Consider the following 25,521-nt stretch of genomic DNA (forward strand, 5'->3'; position numbering starts at 1 on the left):
TCACTGGGGTAAAATGAAGGTCCATTCTGTATATGACAGAGCCAAGATCCCTCAGCAAACAGTTCTCTGCCAATAGTTATGTTTTCTAGCATTAATTACTTAGTTAATTTTTGAGATACGTTTAACAGCCTGTTAACATACTCAGCACAGTTTGGCTGTACTGTTCCAAAGAAAATGCCCAGGATAGAGGGGCTCAGTGAACGTGGTCTGGACCCTGTGCAGGAGGGTCAATGTGTCAGAGATGCTGTAGAAGGACAGAATTCCTGCCCCGTGATCCAGGTACACTCCTATCCTGGAGGAGGGGGGGTCAGGTAGTGCAGTTTGCACAGTATTGTGTTGGAATGAGTAACTGCAGGCTGAGCAGTACAAACACCAGGACTTGTCATTGCTTCCAAGCCAACTGTCATCATACATTCCTGTCCTGCTGATGCCTTTATATGTGACGGCTATACCAATTGAACGCCCACTCCACTTAACCTCCCAGTAGCAGCGTCCAGTCAGACCTTCTGTACACAGCACTTGGGGGATTAAGTCAAACCTCTCCTGGTGATCAGGATATGACTGTGTCTCTCTCTTCCATGTCACTACTCTGTTCCCCTCAGACAGGTGGAGGTGTCTGTTTGCTGTGTTGGGCTCCAGAGTAAGATGACGGGAATCTGATGGAGGAAAAGATCAGAAAGTGATGGTTTGGTCTCATTCACTCCTTACATTGAACACCTCAAAAACTATATATAATGAAGTATATCCTTTTATGTTCATATGGTTCTGTTCACAAAATGGATGCCTCAGAGAATAACATGATAAGCAAAATAACATTAAACATCAGCAGTCACACTGTAAACAGATTCAAAGGCTCCTGACATAAATGTGAAAGACCAGGAGGCAGCAGGAGAGAGAAAGAGAAGCTTCACATGCAGAAGATGAAACACAATAAAACACAGTAAAACACAATAAAACACACTCCACCTCATACAGGGAGAGAGAAGTGTGTGTGTGAACAGACTCACATTGTAAGAATTCTGCTCTGGTCCTGGGCACTAATACTGGTAGGACGGTGTCTTTGGTAACTAGAAGGAGACAGAGAGAAACAGGGAAGTGAGTTAAAGGAATTTACTTGTGGGAGATGGACGTCACTCATTGTGGAGACACCAGCACTACAGTATTATCATTATGAGGGACAATAACAGGCATTTTAACAAACTGCAAATCATACTACATTAAACACAATACAAATTTTCGGATTCTATAATTTAAAAGAAACATGATTTGTGTGATCTGGGTTTTGCAGCCTGTAAAATGTAGATCTCTTTTAAAGGTTTGCACAAAGATTTTATTTTATTGAAACAGAAACTGACTTGGTCACACAAACATGAGGCTGACTGCACTGCATACTCTCTCTGCACCGTCTATATTAACATGAACAGACTGGAAAATGCACAGTATTTATTTATTAACCTGGGCGATGCAACTCTGCTGTCTTCTTTTCGCAAACATTTTCCAGTTGATCCTTCAGTTCAGAAACCACCTTCCTCACGTTCTCAAAAGAGCAGCGTGGATAGACAGAGATTCTTGGTCCAAATCCAGCTTCGGGGATAACAGGAAGACTCTGCCAACTCTACAGACACACGATAAACTGCTTCATCAACACCAATGTGTATTGTAATCAAATAAATAGAAATATTAACATCTGTCAAATGATAAAGCAAGCTGAATGTATATGACCTTGCATATCTGTTCTAAATTTCTGGTTCTCATATTGTTAAGGTAGCTGTTCTGTTACCTGGAGGAAATGGATGTGATCATCTGTGTGTGAAAGCTGCTTCAGCTCAGAGTGTCTCCTCTTCAGTTCATCGAACTCCTGCTTCAGTCTCTTCATGTCTCCTTTAGCCTGACTCACTGCAGCCTTCGCCTCATCTTTGATCCTCTGTATCACCTCAGAGCGTCTTCTCACAATGGAGTAGATCATCTCAATGAAGATCTTCCCGTTGTCTTCCACAGCTGACTGTGCTGATCTCTGTCGATAGATGACCAGATTAGCCAGAATTTATGACAATCTCCCACTTTTTTCAGCAACTCTTTTTGGAAAAAAGCTTTCAGAATACCGAATCTTATCTTGATAAAGAAAAACAATTTGACAAGAACATACAAGAAGTTAGGCTGATCACTGTTAAAAAGCAGCTGCAGGCAATTGCGTCACAATAAGTAACAAACATTACAATACGCTAATGTATTAGTTTTGGGGGGGGGGGGGGGGGGTAGATAGTCAGCACTAGAAATTCCGCAGCCTTAAATATTAGAGAATGCCAGGCCTGCTAATTGTTTGTCCAACCTCTCGTTCCAACCCTCGTGTGATTCACTCCAGCTGCCTCTTGATTGATCCCTTGTTAATCCTGCTTATAAGTGCTTCCCCGGTTTGTGTGCCTTAGCCTCCCATGTTTCGATCCGCATGAATCCTGTTTGTTTTCAGTTCTGTCAAGTTTCCCTTTCTGTTAATCCTGTAAACCCTGTTTGTTTGCCCTTAGTTTTGCCCCATTGTCCTAAGTTCTGTCTTGTACCGTGACAATAGCACATTAATGCAAATCCACCATTTCAAAGATCAATGAACTTTTAATTCTTCATAATATTGGAAAAAATGTGTTATTTATAATTATCGTTTAGTTGGCATTTATTGTCCTATCTTATTTTATTTCAGCTTATGGAAATGTTTTCATTAACAAATATAACCCTGTCTTATGTACACAGTACATGGTTAGTTTTAGTAAAAACTTTTATTCTTACAAAATCCAAACCATACTTCATAGACGAGATTCTCTTGGGGGTGCACTGGCGCTAGAAGTATGAAGAGTCCGAACCACGGCCAGTCGGCCATTGTGTTGTATGCACTGGGGTATCCATGCTTTCACATCAAGTATGAATCAGCCCTGAGTAGCGCTTGTAACACAGACAGCAGATGAGAGGGCAGAAGCAGGGCAACTGGCTAAAATGTTGGAGACATTCATTCTTATGTAAACACAATTTGTTAATATCAAGGTCAAATAAAGTTAGCAAGGCCATATTAACATCCAGCTGTTGATAAAATATCACCCCTTACCAGTGTGGGGTTTTGACACAACCAATACATCACAGTCATCTCTAGGCCTATCACAATAATTATGTTATTGACTTATCACACAATATATGGATCTATTGGATTTAGGTCAGGTGAGCGTGGGGGCCAGTCAATGGTATCAGATCCTTCATCCTCCAGGAACTGCCTACATGCTCTCGCCACATGAGGCTGGGCATTGTCATGCACCAGAAGGAACCCAGGACCCACTGCACAAGGCATATGGTCTGACAGTAGGTTGCCGTAGAGGTCTGTGCGTCCCTCCATGGATATGCCTTCCTAGACCATCACTGACCCATCACCAAACCGGTCATTCTGAACAATGTTACATGCAGCAAAACATTCTCCACAATTTCTCCAGACCTATTAATGCCTGTCACATGTGCTGAGGATGAACCTGCTCTCGTCTATGAAAAGCACAGGGAGCCAGTGGCAGACCAACCAATTCTGGTATTCTATGGTAAATTCCAATCAAGCTCCGCGGTGCCGGGAGCACAGGGCCAATTGGAGGACATCAGGTCCTCAAGCCACCCTCATGAAGTCTGTTTCTGATTGCCGGGTCAGAGATATTCACACCAGTGGCCTGCTGGAGGTCATTTTGTAGGCTCTGGCAGTGCTCATCCTGTTCCTCTTTGCACAAAGGAGCAGATACCAGTCCTGTTGATGGGTTAAGGACCTTCTATGGCCCTGTCCAGCTCTCCTTGAGTATCTGCGTGTCTCCTGGAATCTCCTCTATGCCCTTGAGACTGTGCTGGGAGACACAGCAAACCCTCTGGCAATGGCACGTATTAATGCGCCATCCTGGGGTTGGACTACCTCTGTAGGGTCCAGGTATCACCAGTGACATTGGCCGCAGCCAAATGCAAAACTTGTGAAAAACAGTCAGAAAAGATGAGGAGGGAAAAATGTCAGTGGCCTCCACCTGTTAAACCATTCTTGTTTTGGTTGTCATCACATTGTGGCCCCTCTAGTGCACCTGCTGTTCATTTTATTAACACAAATGCAGCTGAAACTGATTAACAATCCCCTCTACTACTGTATCGTCTGATGGCTGCCATACTCAGTGAGTAGCTGTTGTCTGATGTCACTCCTGATATCAGCATATTATGTGCGTTAGGCTAAGTCATTCTTTGGGGGCTTTTCTGTTGTCTCAGTTTATGCTCTGGCCGTGGTGAGTGACGTTTCGTTGAGGGAAACATTTTACTCGCAACTTCAATCGGTGGTTGAAGGTTGCCCACGAGGTGACACCTCCAAGTCATGGGTGACTTCAGTGCGACCACTGGCACTGACAGGGCTGATTATGAGGATTGTGTCGGTCCCCATGGGTCCAGAGACTGGGATGAAAGTGGCTCCATGTTTCTTGGCTCTGTGAAAGGTCAGAGGCTGCAGGTCACTGGATCCTGGTTCCTACGCCCAGAGCCGCATCATTGGACTTGGTACTCCAATACTGGTGATGGAGCGAAGGAGATCAATCACATCCTTGTGGGCAGACTCTGAAGACTCCTGCACAACTGCAGGGTCTACAGAAGTGCCCAGTATGTGAATTCTGACCACAGACTTGTTGTTGCTACTGTGATGATTCAGCTTAGATCCAGCAGGCTAGATCACCTACTAGGAGAATAAGACTGGACTTAGCCAGACTCCAAGATCAGGCTGTTTCTGATGAGATTGCACACAGTTTGTGCAAGGAACTTGCAGACTTGGGTGTGACTGCTGACTCTAATGTGATGTGGGAGACCTTCCATGATATGACCCTGAAGGTTGCAGAGGGTTGTTTTGCTGTTGACACTGTTCCCAGATGGAGGTGTTTCATCTCGCAGGGCATCCTGGATATTATCGAAAGGAGTCATAGCGTATGACTTAGTGGCAACTCCAGTCTGTACCAAGAACTGAGAAGGATGTGGTCTGTGGTCGAGTGACCCACATCCTGCTTACAGAGGAATCGAAGCATTATGCACATCTGAATCTGCTCCTTGGAGGCTTGCAGTCAGGGCAGGTGAAGGAAGAGTCCTTAGAGAAGACACTGCAGTTGTGACCCGCTGGCCCGGCTACTTTGAGCAGTTGTTTAAAGCTGAACCACCAGCTAGGATGTTGGACATCTCTGGGTCCACGGTTCTTGAAGCTGATCCTCCGATCAACTGTGAATCACCCAATCTCACTGAGATTGCATGGGTGGTGAATCATCTGGGGGGTAGGAAAGATCTGTGGTATCTACTATAGCGTGACCTTCTCCGGGCCGGTGCTAAGGCTGTCATCCTGGCATTACAGGCAATTTTTGCTACCATTTGGGAGTCAGATGTCATCCCAACTGACTGGAAAACAGGATTTGTAGTCCCTATCTATAAAGGGAAAGGTGATCACCTGGATTGAGGCAGCTACAGGGGGATAACATTGTTTTCAGTGCCGGGTAAGGTCCTTGCTAGGGTCATCGTTAACACAATCCATGATCACTTGCTTGCCTGTCAGTGACCGGAGCAGTCTGGTTTTACGCCTAAGAAGCCTACCATGAACTGTATCCATACACTGAGGGCTCTCATTGCACACAAGCCACATATCGGCAGAGGTTCTTTGCAGCCTTTGCTGATTTTCGTAAAGCGTTTGACTCAGTGGATTGACTTGCCCTGTGGGATATCCTGAGCCCTCGCAGGATCCCCCCCCCAATGTTGCTGGACGTCATGGCCGGCCTGTACACTGGTACTGTGAGTGCTGTGCAGAGTGGAGGGAACTAACTTGCATAATTTATCATAAACCACTCAAGTGACCCATCTGTGGAAGAATCTCAATTCAAGACTGAAATGACTCTTACGAGTTATTTTCTCTTCAGGTTCATACTCACTATTATTGAGTCCGCAGCCTCTCTCAGAACTTTCAGGTCCTTTTGTCTCATCTGAATTCTTTGCTGAAATTCCTTCTGCATTTCATCCATTTTTTTCTACCGAAAGGGAAAAATATAACAAAATTAGTTTGTTTCATTAGCTGAGATCATATTCTAAAGTATTTTAATAATCCTGTCCAGCATGGACCCCAGCCATGTGCCCTGGGTAGGCTCCAGGCGCTCCCCATGACCCTGACCTGGATTAACGGTTAGGCGATGGATGGATGGAAATTCTTAAATGATTTAATGACTGTATGTAGTATAAATTGGACAAAGATCTTCTGACTCATGATCCCAGTAATATCATCATTTAAAAACTGCATTTTGTATGTACTCTGGTTATCTTCATCTAATATTACAATTTCTTCAGTGATCTGAAACGTGTAAGTGTGAGAAATATGCATAAAAATAAGAAATCAAAAATACCTTTTCACAGCACTATAAGCAGTGGTCAGTTCCCATGTCTATTTTTTACTTACAGAAACCCATTTATTGGTTCATTTATTATCATAGTTACCAACATCTAGTTGGTGGATAATGATTATGTACAATAGAAAGTGATAGTTAACTAAAGGTTATGTTAACACTGAGCTCAGCAACTTCTTGCTTAGTTTGTGGCTAATTAATACATTAAGTAAGAGCTGGTTCATGGTTAATTAAGAGCTTATATTTGTGGGCCCTCAGGTAAAGTGTGACTGTAAATATTTAGTAATGCACATGTCTGTGTGTTTTCTTTTTAATTTTGCTTTACCTCATGAGTCTCAGTCTATGCCTTCAGAGCAGATATACTCACAAACATAAAGACAGAAAAACATTTTATGTGTCTTGTGTGGTAAATGTATTGCATTTATATAGTGCTTTTCTACTCCTAAAAGCACTCAAAGCTCTTTACAATTCATGCCTCACATTCACCCATCCACACGCACATTCATACACCAGTGGCGGAGGCTGCCATGCAAGGCGCCAACCTGCTCACCGGGAGCAATTTGAGGTTCAGTGTCATGCTTATGGACACTTCAAGGGGGTCAGGAGGAACCGGGGCTGAAACCTACAGTACAATCCTCCAGTTGCCAAAAGATAGCACTACCTCCTGTGCCACCATCGTCCCATAAACACTAAACACTTTCTTCCATTCTGTTGTGGAAATGATGTCTGTATTTTTGGAAGTATATAAATTAAGTAATCAGAAATATATATATATATCGCACAGAAGACAATGAATGATCATGATCAATGAGCCATTTGGAGTTGCGCAGGTGAATTGGTTCTCATCCACTATGACACTGGTTCCTGCCAGTTTACCATAACACTAATAGGTTTCGGTTTCGTTTTATCTCGCAGTCGTCTGTATGTAAGAGTGGGAGGAGCTTCCTGCTTCTCAGGCTGCAGTGTTTGTTTACCGTATGGACCCGACTAGCGCCTACAAGCTACTTTCTGTTGCATGTTTCTCTTTTCAGTTTTTCTATTTAATTTTCTATTCAACTTTAAATCGCATTTTAAGTGGGTACCAGTTATTCAGTTTTGCGTCTGTGCATGAATATTTATGGTACTGTACTAACAAAATAACTGCATTACCCACAACAAAAAGGTTTTTTTCAAGCATACTTTGCACAAACGTTTTTATAATTTTAATAAAGACTCTCACCTGTATCTCTGTCCTTTGTGCATCAGCTGATACTGTATCATGGCCATTGTGTTCATACATCGTACACAGATTACAGATACACTGCTGGTCGATACAGCAGTAGACCTCCAGGGGTTTGTCATGCTGGGAACAGAGCTTGTCCTGCAGATGTCCAGTGGCATCAGTCAGCTTGTGCTTCTTAAAAGCTGGAGACCCATAGTGAGGCTGGAGGTGAGTTTCACAGTAAGAGGCCTGACACACCAGGCAGGACTTGGCAGCTTTACGTTTTCTACCAGTACAGGAATCACACTCCACATCTCCAGGTCTAGTATAATGGGCAGTAGCAGTCATTTGTTGTCCAGTATTCTTCAGTTTCTCCACCACTTCAGCCAGTATTGTGTTTCTGGCCAGAACAGGTCTGGGTATGAAGGTCTGTCTGCACTGAGGGCATCTGTAAACTCCAGCATGATCCTCCTGATCCCAGCAGCTCTTAATGCAGTTCATACAGTAATTGTGTCCACAGGCTGTAGTCACTGGATCCTTCAGTAGATCCTGACAGATTGCGCAGGTGAATTGCTTCTGATACACTGTGACACTAGCTTCTGCCATTTTACAACAAACACTGATAGAATTCAGTTTCTTTTTCCCTCACAGTTATCTCTGTGTGAGAGTGGGAGGAGCTTCCTGCTTCTCAGGCTGCAGTAGGTGTGGTTTTGGACTGAGGCCAGACTGAGAAGATCAGACTGGGCAAACACTGCAGATGGAGTTTATGAAAAAAATTGTGCATTATACCAATTATATACCTAACAAACTCAATATTTATTTAGCTTTTTGATTATAACTGCTACTGACATTGCTTTTCTTCAGCAACCAGAGTTTGTTTTTGTACAAACCGGATTCCAAAAAAGTTGGGACACTAAACAAATTGTGAATAAAAACTGAATGCAATGATGTGGAGATGGCAAATGTCAATATCTTATTTGTAATAGAACGTAGATGACAGATCAAAAGTTTAATCCGAGTAAATGTATCATTTCAAAGGAAAAATATGTTGATTCAAAATTTCACGGTGTCAACAAATCCCAAAAAAGTTGGGACAAGTAGCAATAAGAGGCTGGAAAAAGTACATTTGAGCATAACGAGGAGCTGGAAGACCAATTAACACTAAATAGGTCAATTGGCAACATGATTGGGTATAAAAAGAGCTTCTCAGAGTGGCAGTGTCTCTCAGAAGCCAAGATGGGTAAAGGATCACCAATTCCCACAATGTTGCGCAGAAAGATAGTGGAGCAATATCAGAAAGGTGTTACCCAGCGAAAAATTGCAAAGACTTTGCAGTTATTATCATCAACTGTGCACAACATCATCCGAAGAGTCAGAGAATCTGGAACAATCTCTGTGCGTAAGGGTCAAGGGCGTAAAACCATACTGGATGCCCGTGATCTCCGGGCCCTTAAACGACACTGCACCATAAACAGGAATGCTACTGTAAAGGAAATCACAGAATGGGCTCAGGAATACTTCCAGAAACCATTGTCAGTGAACACAATCCACCGTGCCATCCGCCGTTGCCAGATGAAACTCTACAGTGCAAAGAAGAAGCCATTTCTAAGCAAGATCCACAAGCTCAGGCGTTTTCACTGGGCCAGGGATCATTTAAAATGGAGTGTGGCAAAATGGAAGACTGTTCTGTGGTCAGACGAGTCACGATTCGAAGTTCTTTTTGGAAATCTGGCACGCCATGTCATCCGGACCAAAGAGGACAAGGACAACCCAAGTTGTTATCAACGCTCAGTTCAGAAGCCTTCATCTCTGATGGTATGGGGTTGCATGAGTGCGTGTGGCATGGGCATCTTGCATGTCTGGAAAGGCACCATCAATGCAGGAAAATATATTCAGGTTCTAGAACAACTGTTTCAGGGAAGACCCTGCATTTTTCAACAAGATAATGCCAGACCACATTCTGCATCAATCACAACATCATGGCTGCGTAGGAGAAGGATCCGGGTACTGAAATGGCCAGTCTGCAGTCCAGATCTTTCACCTATAGAGAACATTTGGCGCATCATAAAGAGGAAGGTACAACAAAAAAGGCCAAAGATGATTGAACAGTTAGAGGCCTGTATTAGACAAGAATGGGAGAGCATTCCTATTTCTAAACGTGAGAAACTGGTCTCCTCGGTCCCCAGACGTCTGTTGAGTGTTGTAAGAAGAAGGGGAGATGCCACACAGTGGTGAAAATGGCCTTGTCCCAACTTTTTTGGGATTTGTTGACACCGTGAAATTTTGAATCAACATATTTTTCCCTTAAAATGATACATTTTCTCAGTTTGAACTTTTGTTCCGTAATTTATGTTCTATTCTGAATAAAATATTAGAACTTGGCACCTCCACATCACTGCATTCAGTTTTTATTCACGATTTGTATAGTGTCCCAACTTTTTTGGAATCCGGTTTGTACATACAAATTAGGTTGAAGACAGAAAGGTAGAATATTTACATTAAGAATGAATCTGTCCATTTATATAAATACATACATAACCAGATTTATTTATATTTCCATTTATGATATGACAAAACATCAACATCAATGACAGACCTGGGGAAACAGACTTGAACGCAGACTAAATACAGGACATGACATAAGACTAATGGAAAACAGCTGGGCACAATCGGGGAAGCGCACATGATCGATCGGGGGGCGTGGCACACACGAGGGCTGGACGATCGGGGCAGGACAAACGTATTCGCGTTTATGTTTCTCATACGCTATTAAATTCAACATAATTATAAGTGTTTTGCTCTTGATTTTCATTTGCATTCAATGTCAGGTACATCACGTTGCTGTGTTAAATGGTAGTCAGCAGAAATATTCGTACCTGGTGACATCAAGCGCCATTCCAACAGTCTCAAACCCAACAATTTGGCTTTTGTTTTTGACAGAACCAAATCTCTGACCAGATTGTTTAATTCTAACTGTGTTACTGTATGAGATGTGGATCACCGGATGAGCACGGTTCAAAATCCGGATCAATGTCCCTGCCAGTTCCCTGCATTGCAGTTCATCTGGCTCATCTAAGGTACATTCCTCTGGTGGTTTCGGAATTGAAAGACTGTGGTCATGTGGCATGGGTCTCATTGCTGAAGGCAGATTAGGGTATTCAATTGACTACTTACATTTACATTTACAGTATTTGGCAGATGCCCTTAGCCAGAGCGACTTACATAAGTGCTTTAAGACGCTGCGATGAATTTTTCCAATACTAGCTCAATAAGGACCCAAGCTATGAATACCATCTATCCGAACACTGTTGAGAAAGTGCAACAATTTTTTATTTTTTTTTTGTATACTTACACACACACACGGAAAAGAGCTGAGTAAGAATACAGAGTACTACTTCAGGTATTTCTGAAAAAGGAAAGTTTTGAGTTGTCGCTTGAAGTCCGCTGTTCTGACATCAAGGGGGAGTTCATTCTACCAACTAGGTGCCAGGACAGAGAAGAGCCGAGATGTGTGTCGTCCTTGTGCCTTGAGGGGTGGTGGGACCAGTCTAGCAGTGCTGGAGGATCGGAGAGATCGGGGCGCAGTACGGGGTGTGATGAGGTCTTTTAGATAGGATGATTCCAGACCATTTTTGGCTTTGTATGCGAGCATCAGTGTTTTGAATTTGATGCGGGCGGCTACAGGAAGCCAGTGGAGAGAGCGTAGCAAAGGAGTGGTGTGGGAGAACTTGGGAAGGTTGAAAACCAGTCGAGCAGCTGCATTCTGAATCAATTGGAGGGGACAGATGGCACGCTGTGGTAAACCCGCTAGAAGCGAGTTGCAGTAGTCCAGGCGTGAGATGACAAGGGACTGGACGAGTATCTGGGTAGCCTGAGTGGAAAGAAATGGACGTATCCTCCTGATGTTAAAGAGGAGAAACCAACAAGAGCGAGAAAGACTGGCGATATGTGAGGAAAAGGACAACCGATCATCCATGGTAACTCCAAGGTTGCGAGCAGAACCTGAAGGACGGATCAGGGAGTTGTCAAAGGAGATCACAAGGTCCTGGAAGGGGGATGAGTCAGCCGGGATGTAAAGCAGTTCGGTCTTACTAGTGTTGAGTTTTAGCTGGTGAGCGGTCATCCAAGATGATATGTCGGCCAAGCATGCAGAGATCTTAGTGGAGACATGAGTGTCTGAGGGAGGGAAGGAGAGGATGAGTTGAGTGTCATCGGCATAGCAGTGGTAGGAGAAGCCATGTGAGCATATAACCTCTCCAAGAGGTTTAGTATAGAGGGAGAATAAGAGAGGGCCAAGAACCGAGCCCTGAGGGACACCGGTGAAAAGACAACGTGGGGTAGATGTGGATCCATTCCATGTCACTTGCTATGTTCGGCCTTCTAGGTAGGAAGCAAGCCAGTGCCATGCCAAGCCACCAATGCCAAGACTCTTAAGGATGGACAGAAGAGTCTTGTGGTTGACCGTGTCAAATGCTGCTGATAGGTCAAGAAGGATGAGGACAGATGACAGTTTTGCTGATCTGGCAGCATGTAGCTTCTCAGTGACTGCTAAGAGGGCACTCTCTGTAGAGTGAGCTGCTTTGAAGCCAGACTGATTAGGATCCTGGAGGTTGCTCTGAGAGAGATAGAGAGAAAGCTGGTTGTAGACTGTACGTTCGAGGATTTTTGAAAGGAAGGAAAGAAGCGATACTGGTCGGTAGTTGCAAGTGTCTGAGGGATTTAGAGTGGGTTTTTTTAAGATGGGAATGACCCTGGCTATTTTGAATGCTGTTGGTACATGACCGGAAGTTATGGAGCCATTAATGATAGTGGCGATGAAGGGGAGAAGGTCTAGAGAGATTGTCTGAAGCAATGCGGAGGGGATTGGATCAAGTGGGCAGGTGGTAGGATTGGAAGATGAGATGACTTTCATGATCTCTTCTGCCGTAAGACCAGAAAACTGGGCCAGTGAGGGGGGAGGGAAATCCTTAGTGTGTAGTGTAATGGATGAGGAGGGAGAGAATGTCTGACAGATTCTGTCAATATTCTCAGCAAAGAAATTGGCAAAATCTTCAGCAGTCAGGGAGGAGGGAGCAGAAGGTGGTGGAGGGTTGAGTAGTGATGAAAAGATGTTATGGAGTTTGCGAGGATCTCGTGAGGATAATTCTAGTTTTTCTTTGTAAAAGGTAGTTTTAGCTGCAGTCACGTCTGAAGAGAAGTTGGATAGCAGAGTACGGTAGAAAGACAGATCTACAGTTTAGATTTCTTCCACGTCCTCTCTGCTACCCGCAATTCTCTTCGGTTGGTGTGTAATGCAGCTGAAAGCCAAGGAGCAGGGCGAGTTTTCCTGGGTTTGGAAGACAGCGGGCAGAGTTTGTCCAAGGATGTGGAAAGTGAGGAGATGAGAGTATCAGTTGCAGACTCCAGTGCCAGGGAGGAAAAGGAATCAAGGTCAGGAAGGTAAGACAGGGTGCAGGAAGCAACAGAAGAAGGGGAGACAGAGTGGAGGTTTGGTCGAGTGGGCAAGAAATGTTGAAAACCGGGATTGGGCAAGACGGGTAGGGCAATGGTAAAGGATACAAAGTGGTGATCAGAAATATGTAGAGGAGTAGAAGTGATGTCAGTAGCTGGAGAGGGATGGCTGAAAACCAGGTCGAGGACATTACCTCCTTTGTGTGTGGGAGAGCAGTTGTTGGATGTTAGAGAGAAGGAGTCGAGAAAAGGGAGACGACCAGAAGAGAGGAGCTTGTCATGGGGGAGGTTGAAGTCACCAAGGAGAATGAGAGAGGTGTCATCAGTGGGGAAGAGACAGGAGAGTATCGAGTTCCTCTAGAAAGTAGCCTAGGGGGCCAGGACGGCGGTAGACAACAATGATCAGAATATTGAATGGAGAGGAAATAGCAACTCCATGGAATTCAAAGGATAAAATGTTGAGATGAGGCAGAGAGAGGGGTGAGTAGCACCAGTTCCGAGATGGCAATAGACCTGTGCCACCACCCCTGCCAGTCTGGCGAGGAGAGTGAGAGAAAGCATAAGCAGAGGAGAGAGCTGCCGGGGTAGCCGAGTTGTCAGGGGATACCCAGGTCTCAGTCAAAGCCAGAAAGTCAAGAGAGTGGTGTGAAGCAAGGGCGGAAATGAAATCAGCCTTCTTTACAGAAGACTGGCAATTCCAGAGACCACCCAACACGCTTCGCTGGGACTGGGGTGTTATGGGAGGGTAGACAAGATTACTGGGTGTGCGGCGCCTGGATGTTGGGTGAGATCTTCTAGATCTAAAAGATAAGTGAACTGGGATAGGTCTAAGGCACATGTCTACAGTGACGGTGTGAGAGAAAGAGGATTGGATAGAGTAGGAAAGAAAGGAATAGAAGTAGTAGTAACAACTAGACTGTTTGCCTTTATCCGCCACAGACATGCGGGGAGACCGAAACTACACTTGATTGCCAGAAACTACACACAACAACAACAGTTTCAACCAAGTCCGAGACAGAAAGTAAACAGAGTCCTACCTTACTAGCAGAGAAGAAATCCAAAAACAGAGCTTGAAGCACACTTGTTTTTGGCAAACCAGTAACAGTCCGTCACATGGTCTGTTCTTACCATATCATGGGGACAGCAAACGACATTGTCTTTCGAGTGCCTCTGAGGCAGGGTCTCAGACAGACAGCACATGTCGCACAACAAATGTGAGGCGCCCATTACTTGTCTTGATCACTGATCTTACAGCTGTACAGATGGTATGCTTTCTTCACAAGAGCAGTCATTGTGAGGATGTGAGCATCTGTGAGGCGCAAGCGTATATTCGCAACAAATATAGCAGAATGACAATTCTGCTATAGACCTGTTGAGACCTATCGACTGACACCAATCGTCCTGCAAATGTCTATAGCATCTACCTAACTTGTTACATTGATACTGAAGCAATGCAATATTCTGAAACAATACATATACATTTTCAGTTCTATATTAACCCAATGAGCAGCATCTGTGTATGCAAGCCACTTTTATAGCCTGCTGAGGCAGTGTAAAGCTGGCTCCAGCCTGTGCAGACATGCCCAGGCCGCAATCTTCCACAGAACAGTTTCCAACCTGGCCTGATTCCATTCTCATCTAATTTTCATGATCAGCAGCCAAAAATCTATAAGGAATACCCAACATTTTTCAACAAGCAAAAACTTTGTTGTGCAGTGTGATTTGTTCATGATTTGTAGTTCAGTAGTAACTGAGTTACTACTAAATATCAGAGCATGTGAGCAGAGCGTGAGCGAGGAACAGGCGGAATTTGGTCAGAGCGTGGAGCGTTTTTTTATATAAGGATGGAGCGGTCGCTCTTTCTCGCTCCAATTTCACTCCGATACTGCTCACACTACGACTCTGAGGCGTGCCCAAACCCAGAATTCTTTTGTACAATTATCAAGGCTGTTACACAAATTGGCCGAGATGGAATTCACAAAGTATTTCACAAAGGAAACTGATAGGCCATACAAGTGTACTATTCTTATCAAATGTATAGCTGACAATAATGAAGAGCAAGAACAACAATGTGGTGAAACTGTTTCAATGAGTAAAGATTCACATTGGAATCTAAAAAGACACCTTTCTCAGAAACATGAGAGTGTGCAACGCGAACACGCAGAGGCCAGAGCAAAATGTGAGTAAGTTTTATATGGTTTTAGCATATCACATCTATAAAGTAAATAAAAGTATAAAGGCCTATAAAGTAAATATTGGTAATCAAATAAATTAGTTTTGTCATTCAAAGCAGGTTTAATTGTCACGCAGGGAGGAGACAGACCCCGAAATGCGGAGGTAAATTCCTTTATTTCTGTGATCGGGTAGTACAGAAATCAAGGGGAACGTGCTAAATCATGGTTGAGGGGCAGGCGAGAGTCAAGATCCGTGATGATCAGTCCGGAACAGGTGGACGAGACGGGGAACCGGGGAGGGAGGAGAAGAGCCAACAAAGGATCAGGAAAGGCAGGGAAGGACAGCAGGGTATACATATGGGTCCAACAAAGAGACGAGGCAGGCACAGAGGGTGGGGAAAGCGGGGAAGGCAGACGGGAAATCAGGCAGGACACAGTAGGCAAGACGAACCGGACGACAAGCAGGAAGACAATACACAGAAAGATTGCTTGGTATGGCGCATTACTAGAATGGCAACAATACTTCGCACTGCCTGCCAGGTGGAGTGTAGTTAAGTAGCTGGCTGATCATGTGGTGATTAACAGCTGGTGCTCTGCCTCGCCCGCGTGAGCGTGACAGTGCCCCCTCCCCCCTTAACGTCCACCTCTGTGGCGCCGGCTTGGAGGGGTGAGCAGCGTGAAAGTCCAAGACGAGAGAGGGGTCGAGGACGTCCGAAGCGGGCACCCAAGACCGTTCCTCTGGCCCGAATTCCTCCCAATCGACCAGGTATTGCAGGCACCTGGCCCGACGCCAGGAGTCGAGAAGGGCACAAACCGTGTATGCAGGAGAACCATCGGACAGCGTCGTCGAGAGAAGAGGTGTCATCGTCGACGAGGGATGGGAGGAGCTGTAACGGACAGGTTTCAAGAAGGAAACATGGAAAGTAGGACACATATGTTACAGGCTGGGGAGCAGAAGGCGGTAAGAAGAAGACCCGACTCTGCGAAGGATGCAGAAAGCCCCAATGTACCGAGCGGAGAGCTTACGACACAAGACTAATCTTAGGTTCTGAGTGGAAAGCTGGACACTCTGCCCTACCCTGTAGGTGGGACCCAGCTGCCGGCGCCGATCCGCTTGGGCTTTGACACGAGTTGAGTGCGTAAGAAGGGCCCGGCGAGCTAGGCGACAGACTCTCTGGACATCCTGAAACCAACCCTCAATCCGTGGGACGTTTCCGGGGGGGAGTCCCAGGCGAATAGGTGAGGTTGGTACACTAGCACACACTGGAAGGGAGAGAGGTCTGTTACTGGACTCACCCGAGTGTTGATTGTGTATTCTGCCCAGAGGAGGTGAGTAGCCCAGTCCGCCAGTTGACCACGGCACGGGAGTCAGAGGGCTCTGGAGACCTCTTAATTCGTCCATTCCGCCAAACCATTGGATTGCGGATGGTATGCTGAGGTCAGGCTGAGAGTGATATTGAGTTTACCACAGAAGGCATGGAAAACCTGGGATGTGAACTGAGGTTCTCAGTCAGGCATGATCTCCTCCGGGAGGCCATAGTACCAGAACACCCAGGTAAGGAGAAGGTCGGCCAGATCCATTGATGTTGGAAGCTTGGGGAGAGCTATTAACCCACACATTTTGGAAAAGCAGTCCACAACAGTGAGGATGACGGTGTTACCTTTGGAACATGGTAGATCCATGGCCAGGTGGGACCACGGACAAGTCGGGATCGAATGTAAAAGACCCACAGGAGCTTAATGGGAGGCCTTTAATTGGGTGCATTCTGGGCAGGAGGCAACATACTCCTCCATATCCTTCTGCCATCTTAGCCACCAGTAGCGTTGCGCCACCAGTGATAGGGTTGCGGAGGTCCCTGGGTGGCCAGAACTGCAAGATGTATGGATCCATTAGAGCAGAGCGGGACAATGTACCGGGGGTACGTATAATCGGCCTGGTGACCAATCATTCAGGAGAGTTTCCTCGAGGGACCAGGAAATGGTGGCGGCGAAACAGCATGGGGAAAGAACGGGTGCACCCGAGTTGTCGAATGTGGAGGGATCATGTTGGCAAGAGAGGGCATCGGTCTTTCCATTCTTGGAACCGGGGAGGTAGGTCACCGTGAAATGAAAGCGAGAGAAAAACATAGACCAACGTGCTTGTCGAGGGTTCAGGCGTTTAGCTGTCTATCTGGAGGTATTGCAGGTTCCGGTGGTCAGTAAAGACTTGAAAGGAGTGTTTGGCTCCCTCTAGTCAGTGATGCCACTCCCCAAAGGCCAACTTCATGACTAGGAGCTCCCGATCGCCAACGTCATAGTTCTGTTCTGTCGGGGAAAGTTTTTGAAAAATAGGCATACGGGTGACGATGGTCGGTTACCGGGTTGCGTTGTATTAGGATACCTTCTACTCTCGCCTCAGATGCATCCATCTCCAGCTCAAATGGGTCTTCGGGCCGAGGCTGTTGAAAGACGGGGGCAGAGCAGTAGGTCTCTTCCGTTCGGCCTGGGTAAGCGGAGATCTCCCGAGTTGCATGGGCTCTGGGGATTCGGCAGGGGTGATGTCAGTCAGTTCCAGGAGTCGGGTTCGTCGGTGTGAAAGGTTGCGGAGCGGACGCTGTTTAGTGGGAGTGGATTTGGCCAAAAAAATCAGGGTCAGCGTGAGAATAAGAAAAATAGTTTTAATTTTTAGGGGAAAAAAGAATCACACAATAAGGATCCATTGTCCCAATTCCTAAAGATTAAAAACAACGGTCAAAAACTTCCTAATTACAGCAAGGTTGGGTAATCTCTTAAATGCAGAGAACAAAATCACCCCATTCCCAGAGCCTCTGTGCTCATACACCATAAAAAAAAGACTCTCCCCCCACGACTAAACAGCAAACATATATCCGGCGGCCAGCACCATTTACAAACAACGGGGAACACATAACAATCAATTAACTCCTAAACAAACAAAGAGACTCTGAGACACCCGCCCAACTTCTCAACTCTGCAAGTAAACAGATTTCCTTAATGGATGAAAACCCAATCCATCCCTATGTCACCTGAGAAAGGACAATACAGAGGTGGCTTGATCAGGGCCTCCTCTGTCTCCCCCCCTGGCCATAACCCACACGGGCTAGGCCAATTAGGCCCGGAACCAAAGAAATATTCCCTCGTTTCTGCCCGGCACCCTTTAGCTGCTGGCCAGAGCAAACAACCCAAAGACCAAACAATCGACACGGATGGCACTCCCCTCGTGCACAAATACCCCCTTGCGCTCAGGTTTGCGCCCCTACCTAAGCACAATAAACAGGTATGTATATGCACGAAAGTCTGTGTGTGCCTCCTGTATCGGTCTCCTCAAAGGGCTTCCCTGTGCGGTCGCTCCATGACCGTCACACACCCCCCCACCTCTGGTCTCACGCTGGCAGGCGGGAGAGGAAGTCAGCCGTAGCATTGCTCCGCCCCGGGATGTAGTTGATGGTGAAGCGATACGGCTGCATGGACAGGTACCAGCGGGTAATCCGTGCATTGGAGTCCCGCATGCGGTCCATCCATTGCAGCGGCCGATGATCTGTCTCCAGGAGGAACTCGCGGCCCAGGAGGTAGTATCTGAAGGTGTCAAGGGCCCATTTCACCGCCAGGCACTCCTTCTCGACTGTTGAGTATCGCACCTCCCTCGGATACAGTTTACGGCTGATGTACGCCACTGGATGCCTCTGGTCTGGTTCACCCTGGAGAAGCACTGCACCTATACCTGTATCAGAAGCATCAGTCTGCAACACAAATTGTTCTTTAAAATTAGGACAATACAATACCGGCTCATCACACAGCGCATGCTGTATGTCCTCAAAAGCGTTCCTGGCATCTTCAGACCACTGCACCTGGACTGGACAATTCTTACGTGTCAACTCTGTAAGGGCAGCTGCCCTAACAGAAAAATTGGGCACAAATCTTCTATACCATCCAGCCATGCCCAGAAACGACCGCACTTGAGTCTTAGTCTGTGGAAAGGGGCACCTCTGAATAGCCTCAAGCTTCTGCACCTGTGGCTTGATGATCCCCCCACCAATCACATAGCCCAGGTACTCGGCCTCCCTCTTGGCAATGGCACACTTAGCAGGGTTGATGGTAAGACCTGCAGCTGCAATCCTGCCCAAAACATCCTTCACATGGTGGACATGATCTTCCCACGATGCACTGTACACGATGATGTCATCGAGATACGCCGCCGCGTAGCCATTTGTGCCGGCCAACACCTGGTCCATTAATCTCTGAAAGGTTGCGGGAGCTCCATGCAACCCAAATGGCATTTTAGAAAAATGGAAAAGACCCCAGGGGGTCCGAAAAGCAGTTAGTTTCTTGGAAGGGTCACTAAGGGGTACCTGCCAATAACCTTTCGCAAGGTCCAAGGTGGTTACCCAATTGGCATGTCCTAGAGAGTCAATGAGGTCATCAATTCTAGGAGTGGGATATGAATCAAATTTAGAAACCGAATTTAGATACCTGAAGTCAACGCAAAACCGGAGGGTCCCATCTTTCTTGGGTACCAACACTATCGGACTACACCACTCACTCTTCGATCTTTCAATGATGCCCATGGCCAGCATCTGGTCAACCTCCTTCCTCAATCCAGCAAGGAGCCGTTCAGGGATGCGGTAGCTCATGCGTCGAGGTACGGCGCTCTCACATAGGGTGATATGGTGAGTTACTAGCGTGGTATGCCCTGGCTGCTCCTTGAACAGGCCCAGGCCACAAAGACCGTTGATGTCACTTTGCTGAGCCGGGGAGAGATGGCTGAGGTCAAGGGTGCCCCCCGTTGGTAAAGGTAGGTACTGCTCCTCCACCTCATCCTCCTCTGGCACTCGTCGGATCAAAAGTACCTCAGCACCTGAACCTGGTCGTTCCCGCCACTCTTTCAGGAGGTTGATGTGCAAGACCCGTCTGGGGTGCTTTTGCCCTGGCTTAGCAACCTCATAGGTTGTAGACCCCAGCTTCCGAGTGACCTCAAAAGGGCCTTGCCATTTCGCCAACAATTTGCTGGAGTCACTTGGCAACATCACCAGCACTTTGTCACCTTCTACAAAACTCCGAACACGGGCTCTCTGGTCATAATAATACTTTTGACACAGCTGTGCCTGTTCGAGGTTCTGTTGTGCCAGCTCCGCCATACTCTTCAGCCTTTCCCTCATCTGCAACACATATGAGAGGATGTTCTTTGGCTGTGGCAGATCTTCCTCTTGCATCCAGATCTCTTTTAATAATGCCAGGGGTCCCCGCACATCCCGGCCATACAACAACTCAAAAGGTGAAAATCCCGTCGAAGCCTGCGGGACCTCCCGGTATGCAAAGAGAAGATAGGGGAGCCAGTTGTCCCAATCTGCTCCGGTTTCACTAACAAACTTCCGTAACATCTGCTTGAGGGTCTGGTTAAACCGTTCAGTCAGACCATCGGTCTGTGGATGATAGGGTGTAGTCCGTATACCCTTTATCCCTAACAATCCATAAGCCTGCTTAAGGAGCTTGGACATAAAGTTGGACCCTTGATCTGTAATTATAGCCCTAGGAAACCCCACCCTTGAAAACAATTGCACAAGACAAGTGGCTACTGTCCTAGCCTTCACTGTTTTCAAAGCAAAAACCTCAGGGTACCTAGTGGCATAATCTGTGATGACCAACATAAATCTGTTTCCAGCTCTACTGCGCTCAAGGGGGCCTACCACATCCATCCCCAACTGCTCAAAAGGTGTCCCTACTACCGGCAGAGGCTCTAAGGGGACCTTTGGGGCACACCTACTGGCAGTTTTCTGGCATTCGGGACATGTTTTACAGAACTCAGCAATATCTTTGGCCATATTTGGCCAATAAAAATAGCGGCTGACTCGGGAAACTGTCTTCTGTCTGCCTAAATGGCCTGCCCAGGGAATCGAATGGCCTAAGTCAAGGACTACCCCCCTAACTTCCTGAGGCACTACCATCCTTGCCTCTGCACCTCCCACTTTAAACAACACACCATTCTTAATGGCAAACCTCTGTCTGGAAGTCTCTCCTCCATTACCACTGAGTTGCTCTGCCTGAGCCTGCTGATATAATGGGCCAATATCTGCGTCTTGTTGCTGCATTAAGCTCATATCCGGAGGGATCTCTAAAGGAACCTCCAACATTTCGGGGCAAACCTCTCCTTGACCCTGAGCCGCCCCAAATTGAAACTTCTCCTGTCTCCTCTGTCTTTTTGTCTTCCTGGACTTCCCAGGCTGAGCTTCAATGTCTGCATTCTGAAAAGGCAATACAGGAAGCGGTACTTCTTCCTCCCTCTTTTTAGCCATAGCCCTCGTCACTGTCATGTTACACTCACCACTCCCAGGTACTAAATCAAGCAGCAATGGGAAGTCCTGTCCCAAAATCATCTGATATGGCAGGTTATCCACCACCCCAACCTCCAGTAAGTAAGTCTGTCTAAAAACCTGCACATACACCCTGGCAGTTGGATGCATTCTCTCTTCCCCATGAACACACTTCAATTGGGTCATCACAGAGTAGTTCCTTAACTGGATTGGGACCAAATCAGAAGACACTAAAGACTGCATACTACCAGTATCGACCAGTGCCTTAACCTCCCGCCCATTCAGGACTACAACATGACAATGGAGAGCTACAGGCTTCTTAGGGGAACTAAGCCCAGGCACGGTACATATACAAGATTGGTTGGCTGGATTATTTGGACATTTTGGTTTTATATGACCCTCCTGCCCACACTGATAACACACCAAAGGTTTAGAGCCACTAGTCCTCAATACAGGGCTCTGTTTGACCGGACCACCCCTATCAGCCACAGACTTACCCCCACTGCTGATCTTCATCAAAGGCGGAGACAGCCGGGTGGCCCTATTGGAGATGGACCTGTTGGAATCTCTGTCCCGTCTCCACCGAGCACATGACCAAGACTGGGCCTTCCGTCGGGCAGCCACAAAGACATCTGCCAGCGCAGCAGCCTCAGAAGCAGATGCAGGGTTACGCTCCCTAATCCACACCTGGAGTTCTGGAGAGACCAAACGCAGGAACTGTTCTAAAATGATAGTCTCTCCAATCTCCTCTTTGGTGTGGTGTTGTGGTTGGACCCATCTCTGGTACAGGTCCCGCAGCCGGACATACAGCTCCTTTGGGGTCTCTTCTTCGCCCACCTCTGCTCCACGGAACTGCAGTCGGTAAGTCTCCTGGTTGATATCATATTTTGCCAAGATAGCCTCCTTCAATAGTGCATAACTAAGGGCGTCATCCTGGTCCATACTGACATAAGCAGCCCTAGCCTTGCCCGTCAGGAGGGGCGCCAGTCTAACTGCCCAGTCAGTTGTTGGCCACTGACACGCCACCGCGATTCGCTCAAACGTCACTAAATAATGTTCTACATCATCAGTCTCACCCAATCGTTGCAGTCTAGGTTCCCTCTCTATCTGAGTTCTAATTTGGCTACTCGTCTGAGGTGCACTAACCAATGGTGCTGGATGACGTCCCATGGCTGACGTTCTCTCTGGTGGCTCACGTCCACCAGCAGCATTAGCAGCAACCCCAGGATCTGGTGCGGTTCTGACGTGTACCTCCCGCTGTAGGAGGCTAAACTGATGTTGCAACGTCTTCCACCGGGTCTCCTGACGTGCTGCTTCTTGTTCCCACTGAACATCTCGTGCCTGCTGCCATACCATATGGCTACGGAGCATGTCCTGCAGCTGCTGAAGAGAGGAATCTTCAGCCACGCTAGCCATCACAGGCTCAATACCATCCTCCTCTTCCCCTCCAATGGCCATGGTCTCCTGCGGGCCAGATTTCTTCTCTGTGGAGGCACCTTTCTTTGGCGCCATCGCCTCCACCCCAGAAGGCCAATCGATGACAGCGCAGGAAAGAAAAAAAAAAAAAAATACAGCAGAAAATACTGATGCAAAAAAAAAGAAAACTCACTCACTACTGCCTCCTCATGGCATCCCACTTCTGACACCAGTGTGAAAGGTTGCGGAGCGGACGCTGTTTAGTGGGAGTGGATTTGGCCAAAAAAATCAGGGTCAGCGTGAGAATAAGAAAAATAGTTTTAATTTTTAGGGGAAAAAAGAATCACACAATAAGGATCCATTGTCCCAATTCCTAAAGATTAAAAACAACGGTCAAAAACTTCCTAATTACAGCAAGGTTGGGTAATCTCTTAAATGCAGAGAACAAAATCACCCCATTCCCAGAGCCTCTGTGCTCATACACCATAAAAAAAAGACTCTCCCCCCACGACTAAACAGCAAACATATATCCGGCGGCCAGCACCATTTACAAACAACGGGGAACACATAACAATCAATTAACTCCTAAACAAACAAAGAGACTCTGAGACACCCGCCCAACTTCTCAACTCTGCAAGTAAACAGATTTCCTTAATGGATGAAAACCCAATCCATCCCTATGTCACCTGAGAAAGGACAATACAGAGGTGGCTTGATCAGGGCCTCCTCTGTCTCCCCCCCTGGCCATAACCCACACGGGCTAGGCCAATTAGGCCCGGAACCAAAGAAATATTCCCTCGTTTCTGCCCGGCACCCTTTAGCTGCTGGCCAGAGCAAACAACCCAAAGACCAAACAATCGACACGGATGGCACTCCCCTCGTGCACAAATACCCCCTTGCGCTCAGGTTTGCGCCCCTACCTAAGCACAATAAACAGGTATGTATATGCACGAAAGTCTGTGTGTGCCTCCTGTATCGGTCTCCTCAAAGGGCTTCCCTGTGCGGTCGCTCCATGACCGTCACAGTCGGCGACAATGTTCGTGCATGTTGTTATCCAGAGTGACGGACAATTATATATAGTCCTCAAAGGACAAACCTATTCCGTGAGAGAAGAGTTTGTCCGGCACTTCCAGGGTAAGCACTCGACGGTACAGGATATAGAGGCAGTCTTCCGGCCAGCGCAGTCCTGCGGCGAGAGTACGAAGAAGTCCGCAATGGTCCTTGTCCCTTGTTTACTAGCCGTTCAACCAGACTGCTCCCTACGGTGGGATGATCGAACAGCTCCTTAAATGCCTTTTAGAAATCTCGTGCTGATTTGAGCAAGGGGCTGTCATCTGTCCATAAGGCTGTCGCCCAATCGCGGGCTTGCCCATTTCAGCAGCGAGATACCAAACCTGATGCATGCAGTTTCCTCCTGGAATCGCTTAGGGAGTTCCTCTATATAGAGTCCACATTGCATTGGGAAAGCTTCACATTGGTCAGGATTACCATCATACTTGTCGGGAAATGCAACAGGAACCGGGAGAGCTGAGCGGGGCGGAGACTCAGGAAGCCGAGACTGACTTGCCTTCTGCTTGAGGAGTTGCGACACCAGGGAGGTAAGGTTATCCCCCTGTTGTTGAAGGTGTTGGTTCTCCGCAGGGTCAATCTTGTCGCGCCAAAGTATTCTGTCACCTCGGCCGAGCAGACCCCAAAATGCAGAGGTAAATTCCTTTATTCCTGTGATCAGGTAGTATATAAACCAAGGGGAACGTACTAAATCGTGGTCGAGGGGCAGACGAGAGTAGAGAACCATGATGATCAGTTCGGAACAGGTGGACAAGACAGGGAGAGAGGTGGAGAGCCGATGAGGGAGCAGGAAAGGCAGGGAAGGACAGCAGGGTATACACACAGGTCCAACAGGCAGACAAGGCAGGCACGGAGGGTGGGGCAAGCGGGGAAGGCAGACGGGCAATCAGGCAGGACACAGTAGGCAAGACGAACCGGACAACAAGCAGGAAGACAATACACAGAAAGATTACTTGGTATGGCGCATTACTAGAATGGCAACAATACTTCACACTGCCTATCAATTGGAGTGTTGTTAAGTAGCTGGCCGATCGTGTGGTGATTGACAGCTGGTGCTCCGCCCCGCCCGTGTTGAACAGAGCGGCTTAGCGCAAATTAGAACGGAGGAGCAGGTGTGAGGCAACAGTGCTAAGCACTGCACCACCATGCCTCCCCAGCATTTATCAAAAGATAATACTTTTTCTGAGCTCTCACCCTCATCTACAAAATGTGTAATTGAGAACTGGGTTTATTGAGGAAATATTGTGATTGTTAATGGAACACTATTGCATGGTAACTCGGCTGCTATTAATTAATCTCAGGTGTATGTCTATGATATTGAATTTCATATATTTAACAGAATTATATGTATATTATGAAGTGTTTCATTAGATATTAGTAAGTTGCTTGTTGTTATTGTGTGTATATTAATTGAGGTGACACTATGCATAAGTGGATTGTGGATTGTTTAATGGTGTCTCAATAAACAGTTACTTCCTCACCGTAGGGGTGTTTTTCGT

At 46.7% G+C, this 25,521-nt stretch overlaps 3 protein-coding genes across 3 annotated transcripts in view; all 3 read right to left on the bottom strand.

The window, feature by feature from the left end:
* LOC125740057 (tripartite motif-containing protein 16-like) overlaps positions 1 to 25,521 on the bottom strand; it is an 81,728-nt gene that overhangs the window by 1,369 nt on the left and 54,838 nt on the right. The window lies entirely within an intron of this gene.
* Positions 1 to 25,521, bottom strand: part of LOC125740056 (tripartite motif-containing protein 16-like) — a 61,008-nt gene that overhangs the window by 144 nt on the left and 35,343 nt on the right. The gene's annotated exons all lie outside the window — the stretch shown is intronic.
* Positions 26 to 8,273, bottom strand: LOC125740055 (tripartite motif-containing protein 16-like). The gene is made up of 6 exons (XM_049010758.1): positions 7,627 to 8,273; positions 5,943 to 6,038; positions 1,781 to 2,014; positions 1,456 to 1,615; positions 1,008 to 1,067; positions 26 to 656 (listed from the first exon to the last, which is right to left on the bottom strand). Exons 1-6 carry the CDS (start codon positions 8,212 to 8,214, stop codon positions 142 to 144), a joined length of 1,653 nt encoding a protein of 550 aa, XP_048866715.1. The 5' UTR covers positions 8,215 to 8,273; the 3' UTR covers positions 26 to 141.

This window comes from Brienomyrus brachyistius, chromosome 4 (assembly GCF_023856365.1).
Source record: "Brienomyrus brachyistius isolate T26 chromosome 4, BBRACH_0.4, whole genome shotgun sequence".
NCBI lineage: Eukaryota > Metazoa > Chordata > Actinopteri > Osteoglossiformes > Mormyridae > Brienomyrus > Brienomyrus brachyistius.

Excerpts from the sequence above, each read along its gene's own strand:
- LOC125740055 (XM_049010758.1), bottom strand. The coding sequence starts at position 8,214 with ATGGCAGAAGCTAGTGTCACAGTGTATCAGAAGCAATTCACCTGCGCA. Across the intron at positions 6,039-7,626 it reads CACAAAGGACAGAGATACAG|AAAAAAATGGATGAAATGCA; the intron begins GTGAGAGTCTTT and ends CCCTTTCGGTAG. Across the intron at positions 1,068-1,455 it reads AGCAGAGTTGCATCGCCCAG|TTACCAAAGACACCGTCCTA; the intron begins GTTAATAAATAA and ends GTCTCCTTCTAG.